Here is a 25,552-nt window from a genome sequence, read left to right on the forward strand (position 1 = left end):
GACTGCCGGCCACTGCTTCAGCCCCAGCCTCCGCCCCAGCCCTGGTGGCTGACTGCTGGCCACTGCTCCAGCCCCACTACTACTCCTGCAGTAGGGCCAGGCAGGGGGCTGAAGCTAAAGAAGTCACGAAGGTCCATTAAAGTCACAGAATCCCATGATCTCCGTGACAAAATCATATCCTTAATTATAGGCTGCGTCCTGGGTGCTCTGGGTGTGTAGACGGTTCTCCTTGGCAAATGAGCCCAGGGTGTCAAGCTTCTCTCGTAGGGCCAAGACGTATTGTATGACGTTACTGGCCCAAGATGTGTTCTTCTCACATTTCTTGAATGCTGGGATCCCACACTAATGTGGGGCATGTGTTTCTCTGGGGGCTGCTCCACGGAATGGGATAATAGCCTGCTATTGCCACCACCTGGTGGAGCTACACCTTCAGCTCCGGTGCAAGGGGCTTCTGCTCTGAAGGCCTGGGGTTCAAACCCCCAGTCAGCTGAAGCGGTGATGGGTGTTGCTGGATGGGCAGCAGGAGTGGTGGGACTCAGGACCGGGTGTTTCAAAGGAGCTGCAGGGCATCAGGCGTCCTGTGTTCCTAACTCTCCCTGTCACCTTTGACACTCCCCGCCTCTCATCGCTCCCTTGGATTGGGTCAGTGCCAGCATTTCCAAGTTGCCTAGGACACCACAAATCTGCTGAGCATGGCTGGATTTTAGGCCCCGGGCTTTAACCCTAGCATAGGCAGTGCGAGTGTGCATTGGTGGGCGTGGCCAGCAGACTTGCAGGGCACAGACACAGCCAGTGGGTGTGGGGTTGAGGCACATGGCCAGGGCCGATGCAACCATTTAGGTGACCTAGGCGGTCGCCTAGGGCGCTAGGATTTGGGGGGGCGCCATTTTCTTCGGCAGCAACTGCGGCAGCTGGATCTTCGGCCGCCCCAGTCGCCGCCGGCATTTAGGTGGAGGGAGCTGGGGCAGGGGAGCGCGGGGAGGCCACCTGCAGCAAGTGCGGGGGGGGTGGCACGAAGGGGAACTCCCCGCCCCAGCTCACCCCTGCCCCACTTCCTCCCCAAGCACGCTGTGGCTGCTTCACTTCTCCCGCCTCCCAGGCTTGCAGCGCCTAAGCTGATTGGCACCGCAAGCCTGGGAGGCGGGAGAAGTGAAGCATCGATGGCGTGCTCGGGGAGGAGGCGGAGCAGGGGTGAGCTGGGGGGGTGCCTCCGGGCGGAGGGTGGGGGGTGGGGAGCTGCCACGGGGGGGCACCTCAGGGCGGAGGGGGGAGCTGCCGCGGGGGGGTGGATGCCTCAGGGCGGTGGCGCAGCGTGGGGGGAGGGCGCAAGGTGGAAGTTTCGCCTAGGGCATGAAACATCCTTGCACCAACCCTGCACATGGCACCAACCAGACTCAGATGGGACGACTCCTGGTGGAGGCATCCGCTGGGGGTTAATCCTTTCTTTCCTATCCCATTCCCACCATGGCCTCAGTCACCCATGAGTGCTGCCCAAACAGCTGGCACCAGGAAATTGCAGTGGGTGGGTGGGGGTGTCATCACAGTACACCTCTCCTGGGGGCAGCTCACCCAGCACTGCGGGGCCCTTACATTGCAGGCAAGGCCAGCCACAGGGCTGGATGAAGCAAGGTCTGGTCTGCTCTGGGGATCTGCCTAAGCCTTGGGCTAGTGAGGAAGGACTGGCACAGATATTGACAAACACACTGGCCCCTGTCTGAGTGCCCTGGTCTGCACACAGACAGGGGGGACACATGGGAGCTGCAGTCACTCCTACCCCAAATGCACACACATGTGGAAATAAACATGCCCTAGGTGACTAGATGACTGATGGTGGCTAGAGAATGAAAGGGGGATGGATAGATAGATAGATTAGATATGGTGTATATAAAGATGGATACATAGATGGATGGGAACAAAGAGACAGGCAGGTGGGGATGGTTGGGGATGGACAGACAGACAGATGAGGCTGAAATGAGTTTCCTTATTCCCAGTTACTTATTCAAGCACCTAAATAGACTGGAAGTGGCTGGGGGGGGAGAGGGGCATGACCTGTGGCAGCACATTGTGCAGGAAAAAAAGCTTTGGATCAGTGAGTGGCACGTGCCAGCTGCTTCTGGACAGCCTGACGGCCATGGGGATACATCACCTGGAGGTCCCCAGAACACAGTGTGTCGTGTCCAGCCAGGCAAACCCAGCTGCTCACTTGTAGGGTTCAATACATGCTGAGCAACTGACACAAACTGTCCTTGCGTTCAGCCGCACAGTGGTGGGGAAAGCTCGGAAAGTCTGATCTGCCAGTGCAGAATGAAAAACAGCAACAATTCTCGGCATGAGAAACTAGGGGAAAGGAGCCAATTTCAGCCTCACGACAGAGAAACAGCCAAGCATGGACGGGTTGCACAGACAGACAGACAGGCAGGATCTGCACTGATCCAGGAATCCCTTGTGTACCTGGAGCCCTGGATCCTGTAGTGAAGCTGTTCCCTGAGTGGCAGGGATGGGGGCAGGCCCAGCCCCTCACCACCGCATCCCGGCCAGGACGGAAGCACTGGGGAGCGAGTCCTCTCTGCAGCTGCCCTGTCCTGTTCTCAGATCTCTGCTGTCCCGGCCTGCCCAGCTGCAGGAAAAGGCTCCTCAGGAGCAGCTCTGCACAGCCAGGGTGCAACAGCTCAGTGAGAAACTTCCCCTCCACCCAATCATTTCCTGTCAGCTGCACGGGGCAGGCCGAGCTCCCGGCTTGGGGCTTATCAGCACTTGAAAATGAATGGGGAGTGCGGGAGGGTGACTGGTCCCGAGTCACCCCACGGGGGACTAGCCCAGAGCAGGCGGCTACGGCCTGTTTCGCTGACCCCACGGCTGTGCACACACCTCCCAAAGTCCCCCAAACAGCCAGGAGGGATCTCATCCCCCCTCCCCCGCCCCTCCTGGAACTGGGGCCAGGCTGGCAGAGGTCAACACATGGGGAGCTCAGCGCCCAGATGAGGCCTGCAGGGGAGGGCAGAGACCCCCACACGCCCCAGAGGGGCCTGGCTCAGCCAGACCACAGACCACAGCCAGGGCTGCCCAGGGCGGAGCAACAGCCTTGGCCATGGAGAAGGCTCTGCTACACCACAGCGGCAGCGTAACCCCCAGTGTCACTCCACTGGAGTCAATGCGGCTAGATCCCCAGCTGGGGAAAGTCAAACGTGCCCATGGGCCTAAATTGCACTAAAGAGGAGTTAGGCCAGTAGGTGCCTTGCACAGTCCCCAGGGTGCTTCTCTGCAAAATTAGGCACCTAAATAACTTTAAAAATCTAACACTTCATTGCTCTTTCCCTCTATTCTTCATCTGCAAATGGAGAGAAAACTGTTCTCTGTTGAGGTTTGGGGGAGAGATTGCCTCTCACTGAGTCTCTGCTGTGCCCGGCACGATGGGGCCCTGATCTCAGTCACCGTGTGTCTGTGCAGCGCCCGGAGTGACGGGGCCCTGAGCACGGTCACCGTGTGTCTGTGCAGCGCCTGGCGCGACGGGGCCCTGATGTTGGTCACTGTGTGTCTGGGCAACGCCCAATATGACGGGCCCCAATCTGGGTTGGGACTTTATGGATTTCTTTAATACATGCGCTGATATTTGTCATGGCTTTAGTAAACCTAGCTGTGCAAAATGCAGCACTTCACTTGAGGGCTGCTTGTTCCTCTCCACATGGGGGCACACGACTGGGAGTCAGGGCTCCTGGGTTCTATTCCTGACTCTGGGAGGGGCGGTGGGGTCCCATAAGGGCAGAGGAGGTGTCACGGTTCCTGGGTTTTAGTCATGGATGGAGCTCCAGTGCTTATTTGCTTCTTTCACTGTAGTATCTGAACACCTCCCACCAAAGGGTGTGTTCACCCACCACACCCCCTGTGGGCAGGCGCGAGCACTGTCTGCACAGAGCATTCAGGGACCTTGCCCAAGGTGACCCAGGCAGCCTGTGGCAGAGACTCACAATTCTGGGAAATAGCCACACGGGGGCAGCAGAGGATACGGAAAGCGAAAGCGAAAGTTACATTTGTAACCAGAGAGGAACCCGCCCCGGGGAATGCAGTGGGGTTACACGTGATCTATGCGAGGTGAGTGAGGGGGAACCAGCCCAGGGACTCCAGTGGGTTACTCCTGATTTACACCGGGTGAGCGAGAGGAGAACCAGCCCCAGGGACTCCAGTGAGGTTACTCCTGATTTACACCGGGTGAGCGAGAGGAGAACCAGCCCCAGGGACTCCACTGGGGTTACTCCTGATTTACACCGGGTGAGCGAGAGGAGAACCAGCCCCAGGGACTCCAGTGGGGTTACTCGTGATTTACACCGGGTGAGCGAGAGGAGAACCAGCCCCAGGGACTCCAGTGGGTTACTCCTGATTTACACCGGGTGAGCGAGAGGAGAGCCAGCCCCAGGGACTCCAGTGGGGTTACTCCTGATTTACACCGGGTGAGCGAGAGGAGAGCCAGCCTCAGGGACTCCACTGGGGTTACTCCTGATTTACACCGGGTGAGCGAGAGGAGAACCAGCCCCAGGGACTCCAGTGGGGTTACTCCTGATTTACACCGGGTGAGCGAGAGGAGAGCCAGCCTCAGGGACTCCACTGGGGTTACTCCTGATTTACACCGGGTGAGCGAGAGGAGAACCAGCCCCAGGGACTCCAGTGGGGTTACTCCTGATTTACACCAGGTGAGCGAGAGGAGAGCCAGCCTCAGGGACTCCACTGGGGTTACTCCTGATTTACACCAGGTGAGCGAGAGGAGAACCAGCCCCAGGGACTCCAGTGGGTTACTCCTGATTTACACTGGGTGAGCGAGAGGAGAGTCAGCCCCAGGGACTCCAGTGGGTTACTCCTGATTTACACCGGGTGAGCGAGAGGAGAGTCAGCCCCAGGGACTCCAGTGGGGTTACTCCTGATTTACACCGGGTGAGCGAGAGGAGAGCCAGCCCCAGGGACTCCAGTGGGTTAATCTGGGGGGAGCGAGAGTGGAGGGCAGGACTGCCACGCCCAGTTAGGTTCCACCCCTGGGGGCGTTTGCTGCGGCTGGAACCCGCTTTCAGGACAGACTCAGCAAGTGCATATGACAGGAAATGCTCCACCCAGCTTGCAGGGACGGAGGACAACTGGCTGAACTGGGGGTCTGGGCCCTCAGAGTGGCTGGAGACAAGAATCGCCCCAGAGCTAGGCCTGGCCACGAGAGGCAGTGAGGGACTGGGCGCACCCTCCCACGCACTAGGGGATCAGCTCCAACGCGCTGCCAGGGACTGCAGGTACCAAGAGGGGCTCAGGGATCACTCCTGATACTGTCTGTGCACACAATAGACCCTCAGTCTGTGCATCCCATCCACCCCTCTCTCTGTTTGCGCATCCCGTCCACCCCTCTGTCTGTGTATCACATACACCCACTACCTGTGTCTGTCATCCCATGTCCTCAGTCCATCTGCGCATCCCATAAACTCTGTCTGTGCATCCCATACACCCCTCTGTCCGTGTGTTCATCCCATACATCCCTCTGTCCATCTTTTCATCCCATACACTCCTCTGTCTGTCTGTGCATCCAAAACACACCTCCGTCTGTCCATGCATCCCAAACCCTTCTGTATGTCCCAGCATCCCATACACTCCTCTGTCTGTCTGTGCATCCAAAACACACCTCCATCTGTCCATGCATCCCAAACCCTTCTGTATGTCCCAGCATCCCAAACACCCCTCTGTCTGTCTGTGCATCCCATACTCCTCTCTGTCTGTCTGTTCATCCCATGCACCGCTTTCTTTCTGTACATCCCAGCGTCCCTCTGTCTGTACATCCCATAAACCGCTCTCTGTGCATCCCATACATCCCTCTGTTTGTCTGTGCATCCCATACTCCCCTCTGTCCCTCTGTTCATCCCATACACTCCTCTGTCTGTCTGTGCATCAAGTACAGCCCTCTGTCTGTGCATACCAAACATCCTCTGTCTGTCTGTCTGTATATCGCATCCAGCCCTCTATCCATCTGTACATCCCATTCACCCTCTGCCTGTCTATGCATCCCATACACCTCTCTCTCTCTCTGCATCCCAAACACCCCTCTGTCTGTGCATCCCAAACACCCCTCTCTGTCTGTGCATCCCAAACATCCCTCTGACTGTGCATCATATACACCCCTCTGTTCATCTGTGCATGCCATATACCCCTCTGTCCATCTGTTCATCCCAGACACCTTCTGTCTGTCTGTACATCCCATGCACAGCTTTTTCTTTCTGTGCATCCCTAACACCGCTCTGTTTGTCTGAGCATCCCATACACCCCTATGTCTGTGTATACTAAACACCCTCTGGCTGGCTGTGCATCCCATACTCCTTCTGACTGTCTGTGCGTCCTATACACCGTCCGTTTGTCTTTACATTCCAAACATGCCCTGTGTCTGTCTGTGCATCCCATACCCCTTCTGTTTATTAATGTATCCTGAACACCCCTCTGTCTTTCTGTGTATGCCATACGCACCATCTGTGTCTGTCTGTGCATCCCATACACGCCCTCTGTCTGTCTGTGCAGCACAACCACCACTCTGTCCGTCTGTATATCACATCCACAGTTTTGTCTGTGCATCCCATGTACCCCTCTGTTTTTTTGTCTGTGCATCCCATACACTCCTGTCTTTCTGTGCATCCCATACACTTCTCTGTATGTCTGTGCATCCCATACACACTCTCTCTCTGTCTGTGTATGCAATACACCCTCTGTCTGTCTGTGCATCCCCAACACCCCTCTGTCTTTCTGTGCATCCCATATCCCTCTATCAGTCTTTGCATCCCATGCTCTCCCTTCTGTCTGTCTGTGCATCCCAAACACCCTCTGCCTGTCTGTGCAACCTATATTCACCCCTTTGTCTGTCTGTCCATCCCACAGATCCTCAGCCTGCATTGATAGCATGCTCTGCCCATGCAAGGTTTGAGAATCATGGCCCCAAACACAGGCCTGCACAGCAGATTTGTTCCATCCATGGCCCCTGTGCCCCATGCGCCTTCAAAACCCTGCAGCCACTCCAGCACAAAGGGTCGTCTAGCGTCAGGCCTTGCTGAGGCCCTTCCTGAAATCTGGGCATGTTGACTTTGCCAACGGGCCACGCGGTGGGGCCGGGTGGGAACCAGAATTTCCCTTCCGTGGGGAATTCTGACAGGCTGAATAATGTTTCTGATCTAAATTGGCGTGACACCCCCTGTTTCTCCCCCACCCCAAAAATTCCCATGAAATGAAAATTCTGCGAAATCTCGATCTTTGTTTCACTCATCATTTCTTTTCTATACAAATGCCTGCATTTGGGGAGGTAAACTGGTTCATTTTAACCTTATTGTTTCAGTTCATTTTGTTTAGCAAGTCCTATTGTATATTAAACTATTATATAATATTGTTAAGTTTATTATGATATGTATACTATGGTCTATATTATATTATATTAACTAATATAGAGTGTATATTACATTTATTATTATATTAAATGCTAAGTAGGCTCAGAAGAATTCGATTTGTATCTGTAAATGTCAGTAAACATCGATTTTACCAAACGGATAAAAAAAATATTTCCCTCGATGATACTGGAAATTTGCAGATAGGCAAATAAGAATACCGCTGCCTGGGAACTTCTTAGAGTTATTTAAACGTGCTACTTTGTATGTTTTGCCATGCGATGTGAACAGTTTGTGATTTACCAGTTATAAAGTGTTCACTTGTGGTATCTCAGCGCCTACTGTCGTTAAATAGTTATCTGACCCTGTCCCCAATAATTTCCCACCGCTGTGAAAATTCAAATAAATAAAAATGTGGGAAAATGTTTAAACCCGTGATCTGGCGCAACTGTGGAAAGTTAAATCGATAAAAACTGGGGAAAAAATGCTTAAAACGAACTTTGATTTCATCCATTGAAATTATTTAAAAAAAAAAAAGAATTCTCCCAAGGCTATATAATTATTATTTTATAATATATATTGTAGTCATTAATCGGTATATGATATACATTATTAAATACTGTGCATGATATGGAATATTAAATAATATATATTTTATTTCAGACTTTAATGGGATAAAAGTCACAGTGAAATTAATTGGAAGGACACATTTCCAAGGCAATATTTTCCCCTTATTGAACTGAACTGAGTCCCGTTGACTTTTCCCCGGTAAAATGTTGTGAAAAGTGGACATGTTCCTGCAAAATATTTCAGTTATGATTAAACGGCTCTTTTCAATGGAAAAGGCGCCCATCCCCCCAAAACTTCCCACCCCCTCTTCCGCTCAGGCCCCTGATTCCCTTCCGCTCCTTTGAAACGTGCAGCCTAGAGTCCCAGACGTGCTGCCTGCCCAGCAAGCTGTCCAGCATCCCCCAGCCGGCATGTAAGTGGACTGCGGGGTTTGACCCCCAGGCCTTCAGCGCTCAAGCAGGAGCCTCAATTGCTGGAGCTGAAGGAGTAGCTCCTCCAGGTGGTGGCAATAGCAGACTATTATCCTATTCCATGGAGCAGAGCCCAAAGGGGGACACGCCCAATGCTTGTGTAGGATCCCCGTGCAGCAGCTTTCCCTCGTGGGAGGAACCACCCTCCTGGTTCCCACTGACACAAGAAGGGAGTTGTTGGGTGAGCAGCTAGTCCCCTTCTCATCCCTTGTCTCCTTGGTTTCCCCGTAGTTCATCAGCTCCTGTCCAGCCCTGAGGCCAGGAAGAGCCGCCCTGCCAGATGCTGGGAGCCCGTCGCCCACACTCCGGCGCTGCCCTGCTCTCCGCTGTCCTCCTCCTGCACGTTCAGGCTGCAGCGGCTGGTAAGGAGACTCTGTCCTTAACGGTGCTGGGTGGTCACGGGGCCCCAGCCGGCTCTCACGTATGGTGGGGACAGTCTGGGGTGACTGCCCTGGTAATGCACTGGGCTCGGGGGTGAGAGTGCAGGATCTAGTGCTCGCTCACACGCAGAGTAACATGTGACAAATGGGGTCACTGTCCATCCCTCCACATCTATCCCCTCCCATCCATCCCCCCACATCCATCCCCATACACAGCCCTCCATCCATCCCCATATACACCCCTCTATCCATCCCCCCACATCCATACACAGCCCTCCATTCATCCCCATATACACCCCTCTATCCATCCCCCCACATCCATACACAGTCCTCCATCCATCCCCATATTGACCCCTCTATCCTTCCACCCATCCCCCCATAACCATCCCCATACATACCCCTCCGTCATCCATCCATCCATCCTCCTTCCTTTCCCATACACACACCCCTCCATCCTGGCCTCCACATAAACACCATTCCTCCCTCCCTGCCTCCTTCCCCCCACTCTACCCCTCCCTCTCCCACAGCTCTCCCTGAGCCCCTCTCTCCAGGATCCACTGGGTGATGGGGCTGGGAGCTGGGTTGTGTGAGAGGTGAAGCCGCTTCCCACCACTCCCCTCTGACCCCAGGCTTGTCTCTCTGCCCCTTTCCCCAGTGAGTTTCCAGGTGCTAGTTCCCGCCGGCCCCCTCTCTGCCCCGTTGGGGGGCACTGTGCTGCTGCCCTGCCACCTCTCCCCCGCGCTCAGTGCCCAGGCCATGCAGGTGAAATGGAGCCGGCCCCAGCTAGGCCAGGACGTCCACGTGTACTTGCCAGACGGGAGAGAGGTGCAGGGTGAGAGGTACCGGGGCAGGACAGAGCTCCTGCGGGACGGGATCCAGAGTGGCAGCCTGGCCCTGCGGATCTGGAACCTCACCCTGCGGGATGAAGGGCGCTACCTCTGTGACTTCCAGTCCGAAACCTACTTCAGCGATGCCGCGTTGGAGCTCCGCCTGACAAGTGAGTGATCCTGGGGTGGGGAGAGGCTGGATTCAGCCTGTGCAGCTCTGGGGTGGGGGTGGGTGGGGGGTCGCGGGGGGGACCTCCCCATGCAGCCTTCTGCAGTCACAGGCCAGAAAACCTCCCCCAGTGACTCCTCCATCCAGCCCAGCTCTCCTGGTGAGCCAGAGCAGAGCCTGTGGGGCAGAGACGCCCAGGCTGCACGTAAGGACCCCGAGGGATGTGGGCTCCCCAGCAGCCCGACAGAGCCTCCTTCCATAGAGGATGCCCTGCAATGGCAGATATGTGCCCCCTATTTCCAGTGTGGATATCTGAGCTCCAGTGCCCAGCCGTCGGCTCTCCCTCTCCCTGTGTCTGAGGAGCCTTCTACCCTCAGAGACTCTTCCCTGGGTAGAACCCAGCAAGAGAAGTGTTGTAAGCCGCGGGAGGCAAAAGTCCTGTTCTCTGTGGTGCTGGTGAGGCATCAGCTGGAGGCCTGTGTCCGGTTCAGGGTGCCACAAAACCATGGACAAGCTGGGGGGTCACTGAAGGTAGGACAAGAAGTAACGGGCTTAATCTGCAGCAAGGGCGATTGAAGTGAGATATTAGGGAAAACTTTGTAACTCTAGGGAATTAAGCTCTGGACCAGGCTCCAAGGGAGGTTGTGGAAACCCTGTCACTGGAGAGTTGTAAGAACCGGTTGGACAAAGACCTGTGAGGGATGGTCTAGGTTTGCTCGATCCTGCCTCAGCACAGGGGGCTGGACATGATGATACCAACCAGCCCAACATTTCTGTGACTGTAAGTCTTCTCTTGGGTAAACTGACTTACACGGGGGTGGGCGAGAGGGGAACCAGGCCCTGGTGTGAGCAGCAGCAACGAGGAGTGCATGAAATCAAGGGAGAATTCCTGTTGATTTGTTTCCCCCAGGCTCTGGTTCGGATCCCCTCCTCGACGTCGGTTTGTACGAGGACAAGGGGGTCTCGGTCACATGTCTCTCTGCAGGGTGGTACCCGGAGCCCAATGTGCTCTGGAGAAACAGCCATAAAAAAATCCTGAGTCCAGAGTCCGAACAGAAACTGCAAAGTGACGACGGCTTATTCAACGTCTCCAGCACCATGGTGATGACCGAGAGCTCGGATCCAGCACTGACCTGCACCCTCAGCCCTGGCTCGCCCGGCCCAGAGAAAGTGTCGGCCATTTTCATCTCCGGTGAGCTGCTGATGGAACAAGGAAACACAGAGCTGGTGGAGAATGGCATTTATAGATAGTGAGAACCTTATGGCGGGGCAATCTCTTACTGTGTGTCAGTACAGCGCCTGGCGCAGCAGGCCTTGATCTCAATCCCTGTGTGTCTATGCAGCGCCAGGCGTGACAGGGCCCTGACCTCAATCACTGTGTGTCTGTGCACCGTTCGGCACGATGGGACCCTGATCTCGGTCACTGTGTGTCTGTGCACCGTTCGGCACGACAGGGCCCTGATCTTGGTCACTGTGTGTCTGTGCAGCTCCCAGGGCGATGGGGCCCTGATCTTGGTCACTGTGTGTCTGTGCAGTGTTCGGCACGACGGGACCCTGATCTCGGTCACTGTGTGTCTGTGCAGCTCCCAGGGCAATGGGGCCCTGATCTCGGTCACTGTGTGTCTGTGCAGCTCCCAGGGCGATGGGGCCCTGATCTCGGTCACTGTGTGTCTGTGCAGCTCCCAGGGCGATGGGGCCCTGATCTCGGTCACTGTGTGTCTGTGCAGCTCCCAGGGCAATTGGGCCCTGATCTCGGTCACTGTGTGTCTGTGCAGCTCCCAGGGCGATGGGGCCCTGATCTTGGTCACTGTGTGTCTGTGCAGCTCCCAGGGCGATGGGGCCCTGATCTCGGTCACTGTGTGTCTGTGCAGCTCCCGGGGTGATGGGGCCCTGATCTCGGTCACTGTGTGTCTGTGCAGCACCCAGCACAACAGGAATCTGATCTCAGTTAGGCTGCTGGAGCCCTGGGACCCTCATCTATCATGCTGACCCCTGTTGTCTCATTTTTCCATTGTATTCCACATCTGTCTTATCCATCTGTTGTCTCCTGTCTTATTCTTAGATTGTCAGCTGTTTGGGGTAGAGACTGTCTTTTGGTTCTGTAAAAAGAACAGGAGTACTTGTGGCACCTTAAAGACTAACAAATTTATTTTAGCATGAGCTTTCGTGAGCTACAGCTCACCTCTTCGGATGCATAGCTCTGTTTGCATTTGGAAAGGAAGAGGATGTCTGTCTGTATCTGTACGAGTTTTTTCATGAAGTTGATGGATTTCCACTCCATACGGCTAAATGCAGTGTTTATTTTCGCATGAGCTTTCGTGAGCTAAAGCTCACTTCTTCGGATGCATCCGAAGAGGTGAGCTGTAGCTCACGAAAGCTCATGCTAAAATAAATTTGTTAGTCTTTAAGGTGCCACAAGTACTCCTGTTCTTTTTGCGGATACAGACTAACACGGCTGCTACTCTGAAACCTTTTCTGTGTTTGTCCAGCCCCTAGCACAGTAGGTTCCTGGTCCATGGCTAGGGACTTGAGGTCATACGAATAATAAGTAATAATAGTGGAATATCCTGATTAGAGCTGGTTTGAAAATGTTCAAGGCAGATGCATTTTTGTTGGAAGCAAACCTCTACTGGGAACGTATCTATTTCAACCAGATATTTGACTGTAATTAGTCAAATCGAATCATTTTGACTTTCTCATTTTGTTCCAAAAGTGTCATCCTTTGGATTCAGTTTGTTTGGACTTTGATATTATATTGGCATATTCATACTGTACTAGATTATAGTATATTTATATATTTTATATTGTGACAAAGTTCCTCCTCTATCTTGGTGGGTCCTGCGCTTATTGGCAGATTTTGCTAGCCTCAAAGATCTTCCTGTGTTGGATCAGGAGTTGGGAGGTTTTGGGGGGAACCGGGACCCGCCCTCTACTCCAGGTTCTAGCCCAGGGTCCTGTGGATTGCAGCTGTCTATAGTGCCTCCTGTAACAGCTGCATGGACAGCTCCCTGGGCTACTTCCCTATGGCCTCCTCCAAACACCTTCTTTATCCTTACCACAGGACCTTCCTCCTGGTGTCTGATAACGCTTGTACCCTTAGTCCTCCAGCAACACACCCTCTCACTCTCCGCTCCTTGCGCCTCTTGCTCTAGGGTGACCAGATGTCCCGATTTTATAGGGACAGTCCCAATTTTGGGGGCTTTTTCTTATATAGGCTCCTATTACCCCCCATCCCCGTCCCAATTTTTTACACTTGCTATCTGGTCACCTTATCTTGTTCCCAGCTCCTCACACACGCACCACAAACTGAAGTGAGCTCCTTTTTAAACCCAGGTGCCCTGATTAGCCTGCCTTAATTAATTCTAGCAGCTTCTTGATTGGCTTCAGGTGTTCTAATCAGCCTGTCTGCCTTAATTGTTTCCAGAAAGATCCTGATTGTTCTGGAACCTTCCCTGTTACCTCACCCAGGGAAAGGGGACCTACTTAACCTGGGGCTAATATATCTGCTGTCTATCACTCTCTTGTAGCCATCTGGCCTGACTCTGTCACAATATTAAACCCATAAGATATATTTTTATTTAATAGTTTGTATTGTATTGTAACATTTTGACATTACCAAAACCAAAACGGGTTGACGTCATTGAAACGAAACATTCTGAGGGCTCAGAACTGGATTTTTTAAAATTTTCTTTCTGACATTTCACCCGTACATTCCAGCCAGGAACACAAACAAATTTTGATATATCAAAATTTCCGGTGGAATGGAAAGTCCATTTTCCAACCAGTTTGCCCGATATTTCTAATGTTAAAAAGCAATCTCAGGAAATAAATATTAACAAAAGAACTGATTCCAGCCTATTCTATCTAGCACAAGGAGCTAAAAGGGTCCCACAACCTGTTACTAGGTTTGTTAATTATTTTGTGTTACATTTGCATGGGGCAGAATGGGTGATGTGAGTTAAGCTGTGTTCTTCTCTTCCCTGCAGACACTTTCTTCCCCAGAGTTTCCTCCTGGCGGGTCCCCTTCTTTGTAATCCTGACGATCTGTGTTTGCTTCCTCGCCTTGGCTGCCCTCTTCCTATGGAGGATTCACAAAGAGAAAGGTAAAGCTCCTGTTTAGCCCTTTTGCCACTGGAAAGAAAGAAACGAACCGTCCTTCGACAGATCTGCAGGTCCTTGGCGCTGTAGGCCGCATAGATCCTCGGATGCTCACATGACTTGACCCGCCCTCTTTCTACTTGGGCATATTTTCCCCATTGCTGGTAATTCATGTTAAGAGAGCAAAGGAAATTAATCTTCACTTGGGTGTCAAATGTTATAACATTTCCCAGCCCTTCCGTTATCAGTATTTTCCTTGTGTGTAGCCACGGTGCTGACTTTTGTTTTTGCTGGTAGGTGCTCCACCCCCTCTCCGCCCTGAAGCCCTGCCCCCACTCTGTCCCCACCCCCAAGACCACCCGCCCGCCTTCTGCTTGTTCCTCTTCATCCCTTCCCCCGAGCACCTCCTGCACACTCCTCTCCGCCATCCCCTAAGACCCCCTGCCTGTTCCTCTCTGCCCCTCCCCGGCATGTCCCCCTGCCAGTCCACTCACAGCTCGCTCCTCTCCGCCCCCTCCCCTGAGCACCTCCCACGCACTCCTCTCCGCCCCCTCTATCGCGTGTCCCCCTGCCAGTCCACTCACTGCTCGCTCCTCTCCGCCCCGAACGCCGTCTGTCTTCGCTCACTCCTCTCCGCCCCCTCCCCAAGTGTCCACCCACCTGCTGCTCCCTCCTCTCCACCCACAAGTGCCTCCTGCCCACACTCGCTCCTCTCCACCCCTGAGTGCCTCCCACCTGCTCCTCTCCACCCCCTCCCTCAAGTTTCCCTCTGTTCACCCACCCACCACTCACTCCTCTCCATCCCTGAGCGCCTCCTGCCTGACCCTCTCCACCCCTTCCCCCAAGTGTCCCCCTTCCCGCCCGCCCACCGCTCGCTCCTCTCCACCCTCCGAGTGCCTCCCGCCTGCGCTCGCTCCTCTCCACCTCCTCCCCGAGTGTCCTGCTGCCCACCCACCCCACTTGCTCCTCTCCACCTGCAAGTGCCTCCTGCCCACACTTGCTCCTGTTCGCTCCCTCCCCTGAGCGCCTCCCGCCCACTCCTGTCCACCCCCTCCCCCGAGTGTCCCTCCTGCCCACCCACCACTCGCTCCTCTTCACCCCAAGTGCCTCCCGCCACTCTTGCACCTCTCCGCTCCCTCCCTCGAGTGTCCTCCAGCCACCCACCCGCTGCTTGCTCCTCTCTGCCCCCGAGTGCCTCCCTCCTGCTCCTCTCTGCCCCCTCCCTGAGTGCTTCCCCCCACCCGCCTGCCCACCCGCCACTCACTCCCCTTCACCCCCAAGTGCCTCCTGCCCACGCTCCCTCCTTTCTGCCCCCTCCCCGAGTGCTTTCCCCCCACCGCCCACACAGTGCTCGCTCTTCTCCATCCCCAAATGCCTCCTGCCCACTCCACCCCCTCCCCAAATGTTTCCACCCGCCCACAATGTGCTCCCTCCTCTCCATCCCCGAGTACCTCCCACCCACACTCGCTCCTCTCTGCCTCCTCCTGAATGTCCCCCCCATCCACCCACCACCATTCGCTCCTCTTAACCTTCAAGTGCCTCCCACCCACGCCTCTCCACCCCCTCCCCTGAGTGTCCACCTGCCCGCTGCTCGCTCCTCTCCAACCTGCTCAAGCTCGCACCCCTCGCCCGAGCGCCTCCCGCCCGCTCCTCTCTGCCCCCTCCCCTGAGTATCCCTCCGTCCACCCACCCACCACTCACTCCTCTCCACCCCTGGGTGCCTCCCGCCCACGTCTCTCCTCCTCCTCCCCAGAGTGTCCCGCTGCCCACCCACCCCGCTTGCTCCTCTCCACCTGCAAGTGCCTCCTGCCCACGCTTGCTCCTGTCCGCCCTCTCCCCTGAGCGCCTCCCGCCCACTCCTGTCCGCCCTCTCCCCCAAGTGTCCCTCCTGCCCACCCACCACTCGCTCCTCTTCGCCCCCAAGTGCCTCCCGCCCACTCTTGCACCTCTCCGCTCCCTCCCTCGAGTGTCCTCCAGCCACCCACCTGCTGCTTGCTCCTCTCTGCCCCCGAGTGCCTCCCTCCTGCTCCTCTCTGCCCCCTACCTGAGTGCTTCCGCCTGCCCACCCGCCACTCACTCCCCTTCACCCCCAAGTGCCTCCCGCCCACGCTGGCTCCTCTCAGCCCCTCCCCTGAGTGTCCCCCACCTGCCGCTTGCTCTTCTCTGTCCCCGAGTGCCTCCCACCTGCGCTCACTCCTCTCTGCCCCCTCCCCCGAGTGTCCCCGCCATCCACCCACCCGCTGCTCGCTCCTCTCCACCCTGAGTGCCCCCTGCCTGTGATCACTCCTCTCTGCCCCTGCCCCAAGTGTCCCCGCCATCCATCCACCTGCTGCTCGCTCCTCTCCACCCTGAGTGCCCCCTGCCCGTGATCACTCCTCTCTGCCCCTGCCCCAAGTGTCCCCACCATCCACCCACCCACTGCTCGCTCCTCTCCACCCTGAGTGCCCCCTGCCCGTGATCACTCCTCTCTGCCCCTGCCCCAAGTGTCCCCACCATCCACCCACCCACTGCTCGCTCCTCTCCACCCTGAGTGCCCCCTGCCCGTGATCACTCCTCTCTGCCCCTGCCCCAAGTATCCCCGCCATCCATCCACCTGCTGCTCGCTCCTCTCCACCCTGAGTGCCCCCCGCCTGCGATCACTCCTCTCTGCCCCGCCCCGAATGTCCCCCCGCCCACTTACCTGCCACTCACTCCTCTCTGTCCCTGAATGTCTCCTGCCCACTCCTGCCTGCTCCCTCCCTGAGCCCCCCCCCCACCTGCCCATCTACCACTTGCTCCTTTCTACCCCTCCTGCCCTGAGGGCAAGTGATGGGGGGAGAGTGCAGAGAGGAGCAAGCGGGGAGGCAGGAAGAGGTGCAGCACAGGTGGGGCCACCGGGGAAGAGGCCAAGTGGGGGCGGGGCCTTGGGATGGAGTGGGAGTGTGGTCTGTGGGTGTATTTTTTTTCCGCGGGAGCTTCAGCCTCGGAGCACCCCCAGTCGTCACCTATGTGCGTACCACAGTAGCCTCTAGATACCCCACCTGAGATCTGTGCCCCCTTGTGTCGGGCGCTGCACAGACACCCAGGAAGAGATGGTCCCTGCTGTCCTGAGAGTTAACAACACCCTCTGTCGGTGAATGTGTTTCTCCGTTTGTTTTACAGGTGCCATCTACACAGAGCTAAGTAAGTTTCTTCTTCACCTTCAGCCATTCGTGGGGGTTGGGCCATGTTAACTCAGACTGGGTAGCGACTCCTTTAAATCAGGCTCTACCGGGCAAGGTTTCTGGTGGCGCCGGCGCAAGCGACTTGGGGGAGGCAAATGCCTTAGCAAATCCGGGGCTGCGGTGTCACGCCCAGAGAGGCAGTGAGTGGTTCCCTTAGGGGATCCATCAGCCCTTCCCACCCAGCGTGGTGTCTAGATTGTGGGTGCCGTTTTTGGACTGAAACTTTGTTTTCAGTGAAAAATGCAAATTCAATGACACTGAAATGTGTTGTGAATTCATGTCCATTTCCCCCAGTTGTTTGAGTTGGGGAAAAAATGAAATCAACTAAAATGCTGAAGAAAATCAAAATGTTTGGATTCAACCTTCCCTATGTGAACCATGCGGATTTTTCCTCTCAGAATTGCCTTGAATTTCAGATATACAAAAATAAGTTTAAAAAGGCTCGACTCTGGAACTGAAGGTTTTGTTTGGGTTGAGGAGGTTCTTCTGCTGGGACAAGGGAGGTGGGCAGACCTAGGCTGCCCTGGGTGTTTCTGAGCATCGGTTCTTCCAGCGGGGTGGGTTTAATGCTGGGCCCAGAGCAAGAAATGGACGGGTTTGGAACCCAGGCCCCAGCTAACGTGCTGTCTCCTTGTGTCCACAGAGAAAAGCCACGGCAGACCGAGTGAGTGTGAATTTGATCTCTAGACTATATGTAACTTAGCTAGGCAGCTGACTGCCCTGGACTAAGCCCTGGCCTGTTGTTCTCTTCTCATTTCAGGTTGGAAAGAAGCATTTCGCAAAGCCGGTAAATCCAAAACGGGGAGTTAGGTCTAGTGGGATATGGGTGGGCAACTGGGAGTCAGGACTTCTGGGTTCTAAGATTGGCTGTGGGAGGGGAGAGGAGTCTAGTAGTTAAGGAGAAGTGGGGGCTGGGAGTCAGGATTCCTGGGTTCTGTCCCAGCTCTGGGAGGGGCGTGGAGAGTCATGGTTTAAGCAGCGTGCACTGTGCTCCTAGGCAGATGTTTCTCCCAGCTTTTGCTGGAGTTTTGCTTTAAAACGTCTCATTCTCCAGCTGGACCAATTTAAGTCTTTGAAATGAGCAAACTGCCTTCCCTGAAACTGTCCCCACCCTCCACCCCACACGTGTCTGTCTCTAGCGGACGTGACCCTGGACCCGAGAACAGCTCACCCCAGTCTGGAGCTGTCTGCAGAGAGGAAGAGCCTAAGGAACACAGGTCCGAGACAATCACTGCCTGATGGCCCGGGGAGATTCGACGTTTACTCCTGCGTGCTGGGCTCTGACGGCTACGAGTCGGGGACTCATTACTGGGATGTGGAGGTGGCCGGCACAGGGGGCTGGGCTCTGGGCGTCACCAGGGAGTCTGCCAGCAGGAAGGGATGGTTCAATTTCAGCCCCAAGCAAGGCACGTGGGCCATCCAGCTCTCCAGGGGCCAGTACCAGGAAGTCACTGCAGAATGGAGCCCGCTGGACCCGCCCCAGACCCCTGGCAAGATCAGAGTGTATCTGGACTATGAAGGAGGGATTGTGTGCTTCTACGATGCTGACACCATGGCCCCCCTCCACACCTTCACTGCCCTCTTTACAGGGAAGATCTACCCGTTCTTCTGGGTCTGGTCTGTAGGGACCTCCCTTAGACTGTGTCCCTGAGCCTTTCCCAGCCAGATCGCTGCACATTGAAACCTGCCGACGCAACACACCAGCCACCACAATGGGTGGGGGGATGCATGTGGTGTCGGTATAGGCTGTGGCCATGTTTTATTAGTGACGACCCCTTGCTGGAAGGCTGTTTTCACACTACGTGAATGGGAATAAACCTGTTCTTTAAAAAAGAAACGCAAATTCCATCACACGCAAAGGTAACATCCACCTCTGACAAAGTGGAAATCGTCTGTGATATTTTTATGACACTTATATGTGCCTCAGTTTCCCGTACATGCTGCTTTGTTACCCAGTGGGGGGAAAAGGGCTGTTTGCTCTCAGAGCAGGCTAAGAGACATAGGTGTGGGTGTCGCCCGGCTGTCTGGGCCTCAGTCCCCATATCAGTGGAGCAACTGGGAATACCATGGCAAATCTAGTCACCAGGACCTTGGCACCTACCATCCAAGGACCCAGAGGGAGATGGATTCCATCTCCACAGGGAGAAGAGCAACATCTGCTAGCTGGAGAACAGAGGACTGGAGAGTCAGGAGGTGCGGGTATAAGAATTGGCTGCTCGCCTGGAGTCTGACCAAAGAGGTCAGAGGGGGAGACAGATGGAGCTTGACCAGGGGGGTTCACTACAGCTTGGCTGGGCTCTGGACTGACCAGAAAGGTCTATACTTTAATGTTCAGTTCTCTGTGCTAACCTAAGGACTTCCTAGGCTGTGTCCAGCTGACTAATAAACCCGACTTTTGGACAATGCTATTTGAGTGTCACTACAAATCCTGGCTGAGATGTGTGAATCCCTGAAGTGTGAACAAGTCTCTACGACAGGGGTGGGCAAACTACGGGCTGCGGGCCAGATCCAGTCCACCAGCCATTTTAATCCGGCCCTCGATCTCCCACTGGTGCAGGGTATGGGGCTTGCCCCACTCCGGCGCTCCAGCTGGGGAGCAGGGTCGGGGGCCGCTCCGCGTGGCTCCCGGAAGCAGCAGCATGGCTCCTCTCCAGCTCCTACGCATAGAGGCAGCCAAGTGCCGTTTCCTGCAGCTCCCATTGGCTGGGAACCACAGCCAATGGGAGTTGCAGGGGCAGTGCCTGCGGACAGGGCAGCGTGCAGAGCTGCCTAGCCATGCCTCTGTGTCGGAGCCAGAGAAGGAACATGCTGCTGCTTCCGGGAGCCTCTTGAGGTAAGTGCCACCCGTACTGTACCCCTGAGCCTCTCCCCGTGCCACATCCCCCTGCCCCAGCCCTGATCCCCCTCCCGCCCTCCAAACCCATTGATCCCAGCCCAGAGCACCCTCCTGCACCCCACACCTCTGATCCCCAGCCCCACCCCAGAGCCCGCACCCCCAGCCAGAGCCTGCACCCCCTCCTGCCCTCTGAACCCCTCGATCCCAGCCTAGAGCACCCTCCTGCACCCCAAACCCCTCATCCCCAGCTCCACTCCAGAGCCCGCAGCCCCAGCCGGAGCCTGCACCCCCTGTACCCAACTCTCTGTCCCAGTCCTGATCCCCCTCCCGCCCTCCAAATCCCTCGATCCCAGCCTAGAGCACCCTCCTGCACCCCAAACCCCTCATCCCCAACCCCACCCCAGAGCCCGCACCCCCAGCCAGAGCTTGCACCCCCTCCTGCCCTCTGAACCCCTCAGGCCCAGCCCTGAGCACCCTCCTGCACCCCAAACCCCTCAACCCCACTGCAGAGCCCACACCCCCAGCCAGAGCCAGCAACCCCTCCTCCGAACGCCTCAGTCCAGCCCGGAGCACCCTCCTGCACCCCCACCCCCTCATCCCTCAACCCCACTGCAGAGCCCACACCCCCAGCCAGAGCCTGCACCCCCTCCTGCCCTCTGAACCCCTCGATCCCAGCCTAGAGCACCCTCCTGCACCCCCTCCTGCCCTCTGAACCCCTCAATCCCAGCCTAGAGCAACCTCCTGCACCCCAAACCCCTCAACCCCACCTCAGAGCCCGCATCCCCAGCCAGAGCCCGCATCCCCTGTACCCAACTCTCTGTCCCAGCCCTGAGTCCCCTACCACACTCTAAAGCCCTTGGCCCTACCCCCGCCACATTAATTTTGTTATGTGCACCAATATGAAGGTGATGTGTGACACATCACCTCCATATTGGTGCACATAACAAAATTCATTCTGCATGTGGCTGGGAAAGATTAGAGGGAACATTGGCCAGGTGCCCAGATAACAGGGGATCCGGTAACCAGACTGCAGCGGGTCAGCACCTAGTTTCTCTCTTCTTTTTGCTGCTCTGTCACTTTGCCAAAGCTGCAGACGTGTGGTACTGAATGGACAAAGATAAAGAACACCCCTGCCCCCCAGCTGTTACGTGATTAATATTTATGGCTGTGCTTGTAGTATGGCAGTGCCTGGGAGCCCCTGACACAGACCAGACCCAGTGACACCAGTACCGGGTTTACAGTGGTGTGGCTGGTGGTGCCATGGAGCAGGGCCCATGCTCAGAAAGGGTCCCAGCCTGCTCTGCTCGCACTGTGCCCTGAGACCCCGCCAAGCCGCTGACTCCCCCCATGCCCACCACTTGCTCCTCTCGGCCTACTAGCCAAGGGCTCCTCTCCACTCCCAGGCCCCACCTGCTGGCTTCTCTCTGCCCCCTGGCCAGCCTCCGGTTCTGGGCAGTCTCTGCTTCCCACCACCTGAGGGGCTCCGCCTGTCTCCCTGGAGCTGAGGCGCCTGGGATTGGTGCAGAAGCCTGGCCAGTTTTGGCCAGTTGGGGGGGACAGTGTGGGGGACTTGGCTGGGCCCCTCCAGGCAAGTGGGTCCTGCAGGAGCCCACCTGAGGCAGGCCCTGGCCTGGCTGATTGCACCACTCCTGAAGGGCCGGAGCAATTCCCCGCCCCAGGACCAGCCCTGGTTGCATGGGCAGCTCAGCCTGGCAGACACAGTCACCTCCCAGAGGGCTGGTGAGTGCAGCCGGGAGGCAGAGTGTGGAGAAGTGGGTCTCTGGGGGGCCTGGAGGGAGGGGGTGCTGGGCTGTGAGGGGGCGGGGAAGATCTCTGTGTATTGGGGCACAAGGGAGTGGGGGTTCCGTGTGGGGTGCTGGGGCTGTAGGCAGGGAGGCGCTGGGCAGGGGTGGTGGTGTGCAGGGCTCTGTGCATTTGTGGCAGGGTCTGGGGGGGCACTGGGTATAGTGGGTCCGGGGGGTTATGGCCATAGGGAATCAGGGGGGATGTTCTGATGTTGGACAAGGGTGCTGTGTGGCACAGCATGGGCCCACCCCTGAGGGGAAGGGGCAGGCTGGCAGCACAGGGCTAGGCAGGCCAGTGTGGGCTGTGTGGTGTGGCATGGGCCCGCCCCTGAGGGGAAGGGGCAGGCTGGCAGCACAGGGCGAGGCAGGCCAGTGTGGGCTGTGTGGTGTGGCATGGGCCCGCCCCTGAGGAGAAGGGGCAGGCTGGCAGCACAGGGCTGGTCAGGCCAGTGTGGGCTGTGTGGCACGGCATGGGCCCGCCCCTGAGGAGAAGGGGCAGGCTGGCAGCACAGGGCTGGACAGGCCAGTGTGGGCTGTGTGGTGTGGCATGGGCCCACCCCTGAGGGGAAGGGGCAGGCTGGCAGCACAGGGCGAGGCAGGCCAGTGTGGGCTGTGTGGCACGGCATGGGCCCGCCCCTGAGGGGAAGGGGCAGGCTGGCAGCACAGGGCGAGGCAGGCCAGTGTGGGCTGTGTGGTGTGGCATGGGCCCGCCCCTGAGGGGAAGGGGCAGGCTGGCAGCACAGGGCGAGGCAGGCCAGTGTGGGCTGTGTGGTGTGGCATGGGCCCGCCCCTGAGGGGAAGGGGCAGGCTGGCAGCACAGGGCGAGGCAGGCCAGTGTGGGCTGTGTGGCACGGCATGGGCCCACCTTCAACAGGAAAGGGCACGCTGGCAGCACAGGGCTGGGCAGGCCATTGTGCATCTGGCAACTGCTGGTTTGTAAATTGTGCCTTCGCACTGGGCTGGGCAGAGCGGGGCTGCCCCTCCCATGCCATGCCCCTGGCCTGCCCCTTGCTCCGGGAACCGACCAACACTCCCCCACACACACATACAACACACTCCATTGCCTCCATGGGAGGCCCACAAATATGCTTGGCGCCAGGCTCACAAAAGGTTAATCCAGCCCTGTGTGACACTTGGGTCTGGTCTACACTGGGGGGAGGATCGATCTAAGATACGCAACTTCAGCTATGAGAAAAGCATAGCTGAAGTTGACGTATCTTAGATCGCTCCCCCGTCGACTCCGCTTCCGCCTCTCGCCCTGGTGGAGTTCCAGAGTCGACGGGGAGCGCATTCGGGGATGGCTCAACGATCTGGCGGGTAGTGTAGACATACCCTAGAGGTGCTGTGTCAAGGTTCCTCCCCCACTCTGAACTTTAGGGTACAGATGTGGGGACCTGCATGGACACTTCTAAGCTTAATTACTAGCTTAGATCTGGTAACACTGCCACCATCCAGAAATTTCAGTGTCTGGATCACTTTCTGTCCCCCCAAAACCTTCCCCTCCCTGGGCAGCCTTGAGAGGCTTTTTCACCAAGTTTCTGGTGAACACCAACCCAACCCCTTGGATCTTAACACAAGGACAATTTAACCATCCCCCCTCCTTTCCCCCACCAATTCCTGGTGAGTACAGATCCAATCCCCTTGGATCTTAACACAAGGGGGAAAAAATCAATCAGGTTCTTAAAAAGAAAGCTTTTAATTAAAGAAAGAAAGGTAAAAATTATCTCTGTAAGCTGATTGGTGTCACAAGCCTGGGAGGCGGGAGAAGTGAAGCAGCTCTCCCCTGCTCCGCCTCCTCCCTGAGCACGCCATCGCTGCTTCACTTCTCCCGCCTCCTAGGCTTGTGGCACCAATCAGCTTAGGCGCTGCAAGCCTGGGAGGCGGGAGAAGTGAAGCATCCACGGAGTGCTCAGGGAGGAGGCAGGGCAGGGGTGAGTTGGGGCGGGGGGGTGCCTCAGGGCGGAGGGTGGGGAGCTGCCGCAGTGAGGAGGCGCCTCAGGGCAGGGGCTCGGGGATGGGGGAGGGCACAAGGTGGAAGTTTTGCCTAGGACGCAAAACATCCATCACCGGGCTGTTACACCTGCCACTGCACAGCTGGTGCTGTTGGAAATCGGACACTGGGCTGGCTAGGCCCACTGATCTGTTCTGGGGTGGTGGTGGTGGGGGGTGAGATGCTGGCTGGCTGGACCCACCGATCTGTTCTGGGGTAGAGGGGTGTGAGATACCGGCTGGCTGGACCCCCCAATCTGTTCTGGGGTGGCGGGGGGTGAGATACCGGCTGGCTGGACCCACTGATCTAATGTGGGGTGGCAAGGGGGGCAGTACCAGACTGGCTGAGCCTGTGGGTTTGACCTAGGGTTGCCAACAGTCCCTTATTACAAGGGACGTCCCTTATTTCTTCATCTCTGTACAACAAGATGGCGAGTTGCCGAGTGCTGCAGAAAGCAGCAAGAAATGCACAGGTGAAGGTAGAAGTGTTGCAAGATACATGGGGTTCACAGCTTGGGTCAGTGGCTCTCAGCACCCCCCCCCCATACACATTGTCCCAGCGCTCCAGCTGCTCGGTGTTCTTATTAATGATCATAATCCTAGCAGGGGGCTAAGAAAACAGCCCCTTGGTTTTGAACCCCAGTTTTGGCACCGCTGGGGGGGCAGGGAATCATAGAATCATAGAATCTCAGGGTTGGAAAGGACCTCAGGAGGTCATCTAGTCCAACCCCCTGCTCAAAGCAGGTCCAAACCCAACTAAATCATCCCAGCCAGGGCTTTGTCAAGCCTGATCTTAACAACCTCTAAGGAAGGAGATTCCACCACCTCCCTAGGTAACCCATTCCAGTGCTTCACCACTCTCTGAGTGAAAAAGTTTTTCCTAATAACCAACCTAAACCTCCCCCACTGCAACTTGAGACCATTATTCCTTGTTCTGTCATCTGCTACCACTGGGAACAGTCTAGATCCATCCTCTTTGGAACCCCTTTCAGGTAGTTGAAAGCGCCTATCAAATCCCCCCTCATTCTTCTCTTCTGCAGACTAAACAATCCCAGTTCCCTCAGCCTCTCCTCATAAGTCATGTGCTCCAGCCCCCTAATCATTTTTTTGCCCTCTGCTGGACTCTTTCCAATTTTTCCACATCCTTCTTGTAATGTGGGGCCCAAAACTGGACACACTACTCCAGATGAGGCTTCAGCAATGTCGAATAGAGGGGAATGATCATGTCCCTTGATCTGCTGGCAATACCCCTACATATACAGCCCAAAATGCCATTAGCCTTCTTGGCAACGAGGGCACACTGTCAGCTCATATCCAGCTTCTCGTCCACTGTAACCCCTAGGTCCTTTTCTGCAGAACTGCTGCCTAGCCATTCGGTCCCTAGTCTGTAGCAGTGCATGGGATTCTTCCGTCCTAAGTGCAGGACTCTGCACTTGTCCTTGTTGAACCTCATCAGGTTTCTTTTGTCCCAATCCTCTAATTTGTCTAGTTTTTTTTTTTTAAAGAACGAGACCTTCTAAAACGTTAAAATGTATTACTGGCACACAAAACCTTAAATTAGAGTGAATAAATGAAGACTTGGCACAGCACTTCTGAAACGTTGCCAACCCCTGGTCTACACAATGAACACAAGCTTTTTTTTTTTTTTAATCCAAAAAAGGGATTTAAGGGAGGGAGGGGGAACGTCAGAGTCCGCAGGGCGCAGCCTTGCTGTGCAGCCCAGCCCCAGCCAGGCGATGTCTGGCTGTTCTGGGGCGGGACGCAGTGGCCAGGCTGGGCACGCCCCCGCGTGGCGGGGGGGGGGGGGGGGTTTCCTTGCC

The 25,552-nt window shown here is 56.2% G+C and overlaps 2 protein-coding genes across 7 annotated transcripts in view; one reads left to right on the forward strand and one right to left on the reverse strand.

The window, feature by feature from the left end:
* Positions 1-2,686, reverse strand: part of LOC120383116 (butyrophilin subfamily 3 member A1-like) — a 37,416-nt gene extending 34,730 nt beyond the window's left edge. Inside the window, exon 1 of the mRNA XM_039500741.1 lies at positions 2,452-2,686. The gene's annotated coding sequence lies outside the window, so the exon portion shown is untranslated. The remainder of the gene's footprint in view (positions 1-2,451) is intronic.
* Positions 2,687-4,014: 1,328 nt separating this feature from the next.
* Positions 4,015-19,645, forward strand: LOC120383016 (butyrophilin subfamily 3 member A1-like). 6 transcript variants are annotated; one of them, XM_039500615.1, is made up of 10 exons: positions 4,042-4,089; positions 5,101-5,267; positions 8,657-8,787; positions 9,461-9,802; positions 10,712-10,993; positions 13,788-13,904; positions 17,041-17,061; positions 17,746-17,766; positions 17,863-17,889; positions 18,242-19,645. In XM_039500615.1, exons 3-10 carry the CDS (start codon positions 8,706-8,708, stop codon positions 18,751-18,753), a joined length of 1,404 nt encoding a protein of 467 aa, XP_039356549.1. In that variant the 5' UTR covers positions 4,042-4,089; positions 5,101-5,267; positions 8,657-8,705; the 3' UTR covers positions 18,754-19,645. The 6 variants fall into 6 exon arrangements, with proteins under 6 accessions (XP_039356546.1, XP_039356549.1, XP_039356551.1 ...); XM_039500612.1 differs by lacking the exon at positions 5,101-5,267 and having other exon boundaries at positions 4,015-4,089; XM_039500617.1 differs by lacking the exon at positions 5,101-5,267 and having other exon boundaries at positions 4,083-4,146.
* Positions 19,646-25,552: the final 5,907 nt, after the last annotated feature.

The sequence above is a fragment of the Mauremys reevesii genome, linkage group 15 (assembly GCF_016161935.1).
Source record: "Mauremys reevesii isolate NIE-2019 linkage group 15, ASM1616193v1, whole genome shotgun sequence".
Classification (NCBI taxonomy): domain Eukaryota; kingdom Metazoa; phylum Chordata; order Testudines; family Geoemydidae; genus Mauremys; species Mauremys reevesii.

What these genes read in the sequence shown, in the direction of transcription:
- LOC120383016 (XM_039500612.1), top strand. Translation starts at nt 8,706, where the DNA reads ATGCTGGGAGCCCGTCGCCCACACTCCGGCGCTGCCCTGCTCTCCGCT. An exon ending in GTTGGAGCTCCGCCTGACAA is followed by an intron (nt 9,803 to 10,711) that starts GTGAGTGATCCT and finishes TGTTTCCCCCAG; the next exon opens with GCTCTGGTTCGGATCCCCTC. An exon ending in GAAAAGCCACGGCAGACCGA is followed by an intron (nt 17,767 to 17,862) that starts GTGAGTGTGAAT and finishes TTCTCATTTCAG; the next exon opens with GTTGGAAAGAAGCATTTCGC.